The following is a 10,756-nucleotide window of genomic DNA, read 5'->3' as shown; positions in this document are numbered from 1 at the left end:
ATTATATTTAAAAAGAAAATAATTTCTGCTAGATTGTGAAAATTACTTTTTTTTTATGCTCCTTAAAAAAAGAAAATAACTAGGATTGAAACTTTTATGCTACCCGAAACGTGACATTGCGTCATAACAAAATTATAAAAAATATCACTACTTATCGTTTAGAAGTGAGAAATTTTTTATTAAACAGTTCTCGGTAACGGACGGTAAGTAAGGAATGATCTGAGCTAATAATGACCGAAACTCTAATAACGACCGAAACTCTAAAAAGTAATTTTGATAATAGCTATTTAATTTGATGTATATATTATTATATGCAGTAAAAACAGCAGCTTTTTATGGTGATTCTAAATATATAAAGTTCATCAAGTTTAAATTTATCCATCTAAAGCTAAGGGTCTGAAGGAGTTTCCCTGATTTTCGAACCAGGGATAAATAACCCAAAGCGGGCGAGTACTCTTGATGGAAATTATTCAATAAAAAAATTAGTAAGTCAGAGTATTTTGGAGGTCTGAAACTTCCATCTACAAAAATGAGGAGTTCTGCATTTTGTTTTTCAAGATGGAAGCTTACAGATTCGTAAGAAATGACCATTTCGAACCAATAGTTCTAGAAGATTGGGACACAGATTTTTCAAACGAAACCTTAAAGCTCTGGTGTCTTTTTTAAGCAGGAAAGAAAGATTGTGTTACAGCAACTTGGCATCCTCTGACATTTTATGGCATAAAAAATAGATTTTTGGTCCAAAGAGGGCCAAAAGAAGTAAAGCGCGATATATTTCCTGAGATATTGGTCTATCCCCCCCTTCTCTTTACCTAAATTCAGCGTCTCACCCTTCATGGCAAATGTTCTAAATTCCTATTTTACACTTTGTTGTCCCTAGTTAAAAAATTCTAGTTGCTGGTGTGAGCGTTAGCGCTCCAAATTTTATTACCAAATTCAACCCCTATGATATTCTTCATGATTTGACATAAATACTTGTTTCCAGGTCATTTAAATTGGAAAATTCCTATCCAATCATTATAATGCCAAATCCCACCCTTACTCAGGCATTTTCTTCCTAATTTATGTAAGGGACGATTTTTTTAGTCTAAAGAAAATACTCTTTTTCCCTATACCCGCATTCTTGGTAATTTTAAGCCAATCGAGAAAAAAAATTTTAGATCTTTTTTTAATTTAAATAATTAAGAATTCTCAGTTTTCAAATATTGGTAGCAAAACCCTTTTTAAATCAAGAATATCAGCTTTTCTAAGAGCTTCAGCGTTCTAAGATTTTTAATTCTTTCTCTTTTCAAATAAACCCCTCGAAATACAACAATTTTTTTTTTTTTTTAGCAATTTACAGTTCTTAAATTTTAAATTTTAACAGCGAGGCCTTTTTTATGTCAGCAGTTCAAACACTATTCGATTTTCACCTACCAAGAGAGGCAATAGGCTTGGAAGGACAAACGTAGTTATCACTCGGAGTTGATTCAAGCCACATTCATATCGAGCTGCTCAACGTACAAGAAGCTCAACTAATGAAGGAAGAGAGGAAAAAAAGAAAGGAGAAAGAAAAGAAGGAGACAGGAAACAAAAATTAACAGCGAAGAAAATCGGAAGAAATACCTTGAATAGAATGACAAATCCTATCACATCAAATCCTATCACCAAACAAAACGAACTGTTTTGCCCGTGACCTGAAAGCCGGAAGACCAGGCGCATTTTTCACACACTCGGGCAATATATTCCAAACATGAGGACCATAATGGTGAATCACAAAACATGCTTAAGCGTTGCTCCTAAACTCATGAGTTAAGTTATCAGCTTTTCTTGTATTACGATCATGACAGTCTCTACTAAACGTAAAAAGATTTTCAAAACAAGGAAAATTACACATTTCAATATTTTCTTTTTGTTTGTATTTTTTTCTTCGTCAATACCAGGGTGTTGAAATATCATACAGATATGTTTAAGGGCTATTCTGAAGACTATTTTTTATATCTAAGTGCTTTTTTCAAGTAACAAAAGATAATATTAAAATAAAATGTAATTTACGAAAAAAACTGCATTTTCATATGCAAGATATAGTAACACACATATCTTTTGAAACTCGTTTTCAAACAAACAAATGAAAAGGACACAGTTTTATTTGGATCTTGAATTTATGCTTATAGGATAAAATTCAATAAGAAATTTAAAAGCTGAATTGCCAAGGAACTCACACCAATGTACTAGTAAATTCTTTTTTCAAGATTGAAGTTACAGTCAGTTAAGATTGAAGTTACAGCTCGCCATTTATATACCGATGCCTGGACAGCCTCGAAAAACTCCCGAGCTTTTGGTAAAAATTGAAAATGTGTCAAGTAGGCAACAACATTATATTTAAACCTTTTTCAAAATTAAAATTTAGGAACCATACACTAGACCATATTGCTCGTAATAAACATTACCTTGGTTAAACTCTAGATTTTTTGGTAAAAAAAAACTGAGTTAATAAAGACAGTAAAACTTGAAAATTTGTCAAGTGGCCAACACCATTATTTTAAAATCTTTTTTTAAACTAAAATTTGGATCAACCATAGAGTTCACCATATAACTCTTGATATACTTCTGCATGGTTAAAGTCTGGATTTTTCGATTTGGATTTTTTTGTTGGCTGAATTTCTTGGTATAAACTTCTACTATATGGAACTGGCTTAGATCCAAAAATGGGTCTTCTTCTCATTTTCGACAATGCTCCTTTATTACCGCGCGATCTTAGATAAGAGCTGTTAACTACATTTCTTATGCCCGCAGTTTTTGGCTTTCTTGCAAAAATATTATTCGTGATTGGTTTTCTTGGAAATGGGCTGCCCATTTTATTTGCCTTCCTTAAAGTCTTTAATCTATTTATTTGCATTGGCAGATTAGCTTTGGACCTTTTCCAATACTCTAGGATCGGTATTCTTGTTTCTCCAATCTTTGATTCAGCCTCGCTTGATGATGAAGAGCTTGAGTCACCTTCTTGGGTCAATTCTTGTTTTGAAACTCCGGCATTCAGTTTATAGTGTCCCTGTCGTAGACTGGGCCCGTCTTTATCAGCATTTATCTGTAGCATGTTTGGTGCAAAAACAATTGTAAACAAGAAACATACCTAGAATAGGATTCATTCGTATTATCAGAAAAATATGGATATGTCATGATCACAGGCGTAGAACTTTCTTTGGCTTTTGGAGGGTTCAAATATAAAGTGAATCTTGGTATTTTGATGAAAGAAAAAGCTAAAAACGTTTCATTTTCTCCCCAATACTTCAAAACTCCGCATGTCTAAGTTTCCTTAGAAATGGTACCCCCCCTTGAAAATCTAGAGATCTATCAGAATTCATTTATTAGCAAGTTAAAGATTGACTGGTTTACTCATGAATGATTGCTTACAATATAATTACTTGCAATATTAAATAATGAAAATTAACTGATTTAATCATAAATGATTACTTACAATTTCATATTATTAATCACACATCTACTCGCAATATTTTTTCAAAAAATGTAAATAATTTACTGATAGTTGATCAAATTTGAAATTAGTACAAAAACATAAAAGTGCCACTTGTGCTCGAATGTGTCAGCCAAAATGATTTAATAGTTTCGTCTAATTGCGTTAATATTAGGGGGGGAGGGGTAACAAATTTGTTCTTCCGTCCACCTAAATTTGAACTATGTGCTCCTGTAGGAATCTTTTTCACGATAAAGTAGCAATGTAAATCAAAAGACATATCTGTACTCATTCTGTCAAAATTATGCATATGTAACTCCTCGGGAACAGCTTGAGTGACCGAGCTAAGGCTTTCATGGAGTGATACGGGAGGAAAGGCAGGGAAATTGTGTGTTTCATGGTTCAGGGAGTGGATGAGAGGGCAAAAATTGTTATCTACGCAATATTAGTTTGATTGAAAAAAAAGAACGAAAATGGGCCAACAATTTTTTCTGGAAACCTTTGGGTCGATTACTATGCCTTTCGGTTAAGGGAAATGTACATAGAAAAAACCAGAGCTACAGTTTCTTACCCGAGAATAGACCGAATTTTTTTTTGCCAGTAACCTAGGCCTTCTCAAAATATGTTTTCTTCGGCCCAACTCAATAGACTAAACGCCCGATATTGCACCATCAAATCCATCTCTCAAATCAACTTAAGAACTTCGTTTATAAAATTCTGAGCCAGATGAACCTCTATGGAAAAACAATAGAAACTAATTTTAAATCTGTCAAATTCATGACCCTCTGAAAATTAGCCTAATTCTTCTTGTCTCTGATAGGCTTGAAATTTAAAAGGTATGTAGATAGGACCAGTTAGGTCCCAATATTGACGAAACGTCTCGTCAATATTTCGTAGTGATGTTTTTAATGCTACCGACGACATTCAAATACCTGAGGGTGTCTTTATGCTTTCCTGACCACTAAATCCAAAGATGAGGGGATCCATATGATTTTCTTGTCTTACTCGAGGAATTCCAGTCCATAATGTCCTTTTTGGCAGCTTGGGCGTTTACAAGATATAAATTAGAGCATACACTCTTTAACTTTAAATCCGTTCCAAAACCGTTTTCCCTATATGTAAGGGTATTCTTGAGCTTTTCTAACCATAGATTCCAGGGGGTATATATGGTTTTAATTTACATGTCTGAGTAATTCCTGGGAATCATTATGAAATGTTAGACAGGGTTGACAATTATCTCGGGTAAAAGCTGTGCACCTGTGCTATTCCTGTGCCAATTCATTATCTTTTATCTAAGAGACCGTTCGCCAACATTCGTATATCTGGCACAAGTCCTTTTCTTTTATTAAATAAAAAAAACTAGTTTTTTAACTGAAAGTAAGGAGCGACATTAAAACTTAAAAAGAACAGAAATTACTCCGTAAATGAAATGGGTTGTCCCCTCCTCAACGCCTCGCTCTTTACGCTAAAGTTTTTAATTGTTTTAAAAATTAGAATTGTGGCAAAGAGTCAAACTTTAGCGTAAAGAGCCTCCTAAATGGAAATTTTTAGAACCCCTCATATGCTTAATAATCTCTGTTCGTTTTAAGTTTTAATGGTACTCCTTACTTTCAATTGAAAAAACTTTTCATGTTCATTTTTTCATAGTTTTTTTATAGTAATGCTAGAAAATCCTGCACCCTTTTCATTGAATTTCTCTTCCCCCATGACATATTCCTCCAAGTAAAGATCCTCCCCCATAGCCCCCTCCCCTCAACCCAACCCCCAAACCGAAAGAATCCCCCTGAAAACGTCTGTACACTTCCCAATAACCATTACTGCATGTAAACACTGGTCAAAGTTGGTAACTTTCAGCCCCTCCCGCAGGGACTGTGGGGGGAGTAAGTCATCCCCAAAGACATAGTTATCATGGTTTTCGACTATGTGGAACAAAATGGCTATCTCAAAATTTTGATCCGTTGACTTTGGGAAAAAATGAGCGTGGGAGAGGGCCTAGGTGCCCTCCAATTTTTTTGGTCACTTAAAAAGGGCACTAGAACTTTTTATTTCCATTAGAATGAGCCCTCTTGCGACATTCTAGGACCACTTTGTTGATACAATGACCCCTGGGAAAAAGAAAAAAAAAACAAAAAACAAATAAACACGCACCCGCGATCTGTATTCTGGCAAAAATTACGAAATTCCACATTTTTGTAGATAGGAGCTTGAAATTTTTGCTATAGTGTTCTCTGATACGCTAAATGCGATGGTGTGATTTTCGTTAACATTCTGTGACTTTTAAGGGGTGTTTTCCCTATTTTCCAAAATAAGGTAAATTTTCTCTGGCTCGTAACTTTTGATGAAAAAGACTAAATTTGATGAAACTTATATATTTAAAATCAGCATGAAAATCAAAATCCGATTCTTTTGATGTATCTTTTAGCATCAAAATTCCGATTCTTAGAGTTTCGTTTACTATTGAGCCGGGTCGCTCCTTACTACAGTTCGTTACCACGAACTGTTTGATTTTTGCATAAATGAAGGATTTATCCCTTCTTTGACCCTATTTCCTAACCTTGAGTTTTCCCTTGAATGTCAGCATATGTTACTTTGCAGATTTAAAATGAAAACATCTCATTAACTCCAAATTCACAATTTGTTTTTCATTTGTGAAGATTGCCGACTAGTTTTTGGCAGCCTTTATGATATTGGAAATGTTTAGTTTTATTTTTAAAATATTTCTTTACCTTTATATCCTTTGCTAAACCTCTCTTCTCGTCTTTAAAAAAGATTAAATAAAAAAAAAACTTTTTAAAGCTTAAAACGAAAAGAATTTATTACGTATATGTGGGGAGTGTCCCCTCCTCAATACCTCGCTCCTAACGCTAAAGTTTAACCTTAGTTCCAATAATTTAAAAATGACTCCTGAAACACAAAGGCCGTTTAATTAGAATAACAAGCTTTTTCAAAAGCTCTATGAAAACTTTAGCTTAAAGAACGAGTAATTTTAAGTTTTTAAATAATGCCGGGAAATCTTGCCCTCCCTCTATGGACAGAAGAGCCTAGTTAATGGCAAAATTGCGAAAATGTACTTTACTTCCGGTTTCACCACATTTCCTCAGATCAAATTTTTTCCCTGATAGGATGGATGCTTTATTTTCTAAAATCTGTCAGTTCAAGATATTCCTTGTTATTAAACTTTCAAAATGGATATGAATAAGGTATTTACATCTGCGAATTGTACAGAAATGGAATCACTGGAAAACAAGAAATCATTGAAAAGAAGAATTTTAATCATTGAAAAACATGAAAAAGAAAATAAGACTTAATATGTTTTATAATAATATTCGTAGTGTAGCTAGATAGGTCAAATCTTTGTAGTTTCGGTAGCAATAGAAGTTAGTAGGGTAGGGGGAGGGCAACTCCGGGAATCATTTAATCGTTTGATTTTACTTCGAATATTTACATCAAAACTCTAAAATAGCTCCAAATTCTCTTATTTGTAATCGAAACGTCTAATAAGCGCTGATAACGTCCTATTCTTGTGTTTTGGATTCTCGTACTAACCCAAAAATGTAAAACTGCCTCTATGACTGACTTCTCGCTATTTTTTTTTTTTTTTTTTCAACCAGCTCCGAAAAATGGATTAAATAAATGTAGTGAGGATTATTGCTGATATCAGGCACATTTTACGTAACGCCAGCGCTACTTGTCTAACATTATCTTTGCATCAGCATGCAGTACCAAATTTCTGCTGCGATTAGGATAAAGTGGATCCAAATAATATATGTAATTATTTCACAATTTAAAAATTGTATGCTCTTAAATAAGCAGATTGCCGAAGATTGTCCTTTTCGGTGAACCGTCTAGGGCTAAACGGAAAGTAGACCGTCCTCGTCTGTGGTGGGCATATTAACAAGTTCTGGGCATTTTCTGCGAAGAAAAGCTTGGGATAACCCAGAGCTGCACAAACCTTCTACCGCTCAGCTTGGTCATCTGACTTTGCAAATCTTGTATCAGACCCATTGCCTAGTATGGATACCCTCTGCATGCTGGTACTCCAAATTTGATGCTGGCACTACTCCAAAAGATCAAAAATTAGGCTAATAAGGCAGGTTTAATCGCTCCCCACGACTATCTCTAGTATATTAGTTAAAGGTGGGATGTAGAGTTCATGACTGTTTTCAGCAAGCACTTAAATTCACCTCCTTCTCTAGTGCTTTCTCGTACTGTGTCCCCAATTCTCCAACCAACAAGACAGACACTAAAGTACGCAGCTCAGTCGAATTATTCTGAAACTGGCAAGCCGAGAACAGAGTACTTGAAGAACATCTTCAAGTTGATAGGCCTGTAGTAGACCAGTTTCTGCGCTCTCTGCCCTGCCCTATACATTAAAGCACCTTAAAAGACAAGAAAGCAGTGATTTCAGATAGACTACTCTGAATAGTGTTTCTGATTTTCTCCTTTGATCCTAACACAACTTTCCACTCTTAGAAGTATCTCATAATTTTTTGTTTAACCTTTATAGACTTCCTTTGGCCAAAGATAGACTTTGCATCGAAAATGTGAACTAATAAACTTTACTTTAAAGGATATTAAGTTAAAGGACCTTCATTTTGCATAGACTACACTACACTAAATGGCGTTTCTGATTTTTCAGCAATTCTATTATGAGTTACCCATACTTTTTATACAACTTGTAATAACTTCACATGGCCAAAGATAGACTTTGCATAGAAAAAAAATGAACAATTAAGCTTCACTCAAAGGATATTAAGTTTTTTTTGTCATTATTGTTGTTGTTGTTGTTGTTTGGGGTTTGACGCGTTCGACCAATAGGTCATATGCGTTCGTATCACTCAGTTGTTCTGTGCCTTCTATAATCACTAGCTTGCTTGTCATTATTGGCCGATATCTATAAATTTTGTTATTTTTTGTCATTTTTTGTCATTGTACTTTTTGTCATTATTGGCCGATAACTATAAATTTTGTTTCAAGTCTTCCGTATTACTAGTGGTCGTAAGGAGAAAGCGGAGGGGATGACTACTCCAAACTAGTCTGCAAGTTGCGTTGAGTTCATTCAGGGAAAATTAACAGTAAATCAAAAATATGCAAAATACTTAAAATAAAATAATAAGATACCTTGATATCCATTTCTAAAACCGACCAGACTTTTGTACTAAAATAAGAAAATGTCAGATGTGGCAACAATAAAAATGAAATGCAATAAAAAACACATTTCTTGGATAGGAAAAGTATTTTGCCAAAATAAATAGAGCACGGTGTAGGTTTTTTCTTTAGCTCAAATCATAGGTCTAAACAATTTTAGGCTAAATGACAGCTCAGCAGTGACTTATGTAACAGGGTAAACGAGTACTGAGGTATGTCTTTTCTTAGTAATAAATAGAAAAAAACAAGTTTTTAAACTGGAAATAAGAAGCAACATTAAAACTTAAAACGAAAAGAAATGTTCTGTATATAAAAGGGGCTTCCCCCTCCTCAGCGTCGATCAGAAGAATTTCGATCAGAATTTTTTTCTGATCATTTTTCAGGTCATGCCTGAAATCTCCCCTCTGTGGATAAATTATCCCGAAATTTCTTCCCCCATTGGAAAGTTTCTCTGTCAGAAAATTTCCACGTGAAAAGTTCTCCTGGTAATAATTCTTCCATGGAGATTTTCATTATCGACCCCCTCTCCAGAAAACCCCCCCGGAGAATTCCACCAGAACGTCTCTATTTATCTTTAATTTTGAAAATGCTGCCAGAGAAAAGAATTTTTTCAAAGAAAAGTAAGGAGCTTTATTAAAACCTAGGACAAGCAGAAATAGTCAAATTTAATACTAATGCTAACTAGTAGCAACTCACCGCAGCAAGAAGTCGCCTGTGGCCAACTTAGTACGCACGCTCCTCTTCCATCCCAGTCTATTCAACGCCTCCCTCCTTACATCGTCCCAAGAAGTTCCAGTTTCCTTTAAATCTTCCTTCATGACATATTCCCACCCCAGACGAGGACGACCTTCTTTCCATTTAGCCCTAGGTGGTTGGCCGAAAAGGACAATCTTCGGCCATCTGTCATCCTTCATCCGCACAACGTGACATAGCCATCTCAACCTTCTTTTCATTATAGCCCTAGAAAGCGAGATTGAACAAAACTTTTCGTACAGCCTACTGTTTGAAATACAATCAGTCAGCCGGGTACCCAGAAAAATCCGTTGGCAATTTCTCTGGAAAACATCAAGTAAATCTTCATCCGCTTTTCGGAGCGTCCATGCTTCAGAGCCATATTTGACTTGAAACTTAATACATTATACATATTTAGAATCACTATAAAAAGCCGGTCCATTTGATTCTAGGGAAGTCTCGAAGGACTCCATTTTCCAGCATCCTTATCAAACAGTTCGTGGTAACGAACTGTAGTAAGGAGCGACCCGGCTCAATAGTAACCAAAACTCAAAAAAATGGAATTTTGATACCAATAGCTACATCAAAAGAATCGCAATTTAATGCTGGTTTTAAATATATAAGTTTCATCAAGTTTAGTCTTACCCATCAAAAGTTACAAGCCTAAGAAAATTTGCGTTATTTTAGAAAATAGGAAGAAACACCCCCTAAAAGTCATAGAATCTTAACGAAAATCACACCATCAGATCCAGCGTATCAGAGAACCCTACTGTAGAAGTTTCGAGCTCCTATCTACAAAAATGTGGGATTTTGCATTTTTTGCCAGAAGGCAGATCACAGATGCGTGTTTATTTTTTTTTTTTTTTTTCCCAGGGGTGATCGTATCGACCCAGTTGTCCTAGAATGTTGCAAGAGGGCTCATTCTAACGGAAATGAAAAGTTCTAGTGCCCTTTTTAAGTGACCAAAAAATTGGAGGGTACCTAGGCCCCCTCCCACGCTAATTATTTTCCCAAAGTCAACGGATCAAAATTCTGAGATAGCCATTTTATTCAGCGTAGTCGAAAAACTTCTTAACTATGTCTTTGGGGACGACTTACTCCCCCACATTCCCCGTGAAAGGGGCAACAAGTTACAAACTTTGACCTGTGCTTACATATAGTAATGGTTATTGGGAAGTATACAGGCGTTTTCAGGAGGATTTTTTTGGTTGGGGGGGGGGGTTGAGAAGAGGGGGATACGCTGGGGGAACTTTCCATCGAGAATTTGTCATGGGAGAAGAAAATTTCCATGAAGGGAGAGCAGGATTTACTAGCATTATTTAAAAAAAAACAATTAAAAAATAAATGTGAAAAAGCTTTTTCAGCTGGAAGTAAGGAACAGCAATAAAACTTAAAACAAACAGAAATTATTACCCATATGAG

General features: G+C 35.2%; 1 protein-coding gene across 1 annotated transcript; it reads right to left on the bottom strand.

Annotated features, from left to right (window-relative positions):
* Positions 1-2,343: 2,343 nt before the first annotated feature.
* Positions 2,344-8,665, bottom strand: LOC136026075 (uncharacterized). The gene is made up of 2 exons (XM_065702267.1): positions 8,576-8,665; positions 2,344-3,112 (listed from the first exon to the last, which is right to left on the bottom strand). Exons 1-2 carry the CDS (start codon positions 8,585-8,587, stop codon positions 2,552-2,554), a joined length of 573 nt encoding a protein of 190 aa, XP_065558339.1. The 5' UTR covers positions 8,588-8,665; the 3' UTR covers positions 2,344-2,551.
* Positions 8,666-10,756: the final 2,091 nt, after the last annotated feature.

This window comes from Artemia franciscana, chromosome 4 (genome assembly GCF_032884065.1).
Source record: "Artemia franciscana chromosome 4, ASM3288406v1, whole genome shotgun sequence".
Classification (NCBI taxonomy): Eukaryota; Metazoa; Arthropoda; class Branchiopoda; order Anostraca; family Artemiidae; genus Artemia; species Artemia franciscana.
The sequence above is the reverse complement of the archived record's forward strand: the minus strand, read 5'-3'. Positions and strand labels throughout refer to the sequence as shown.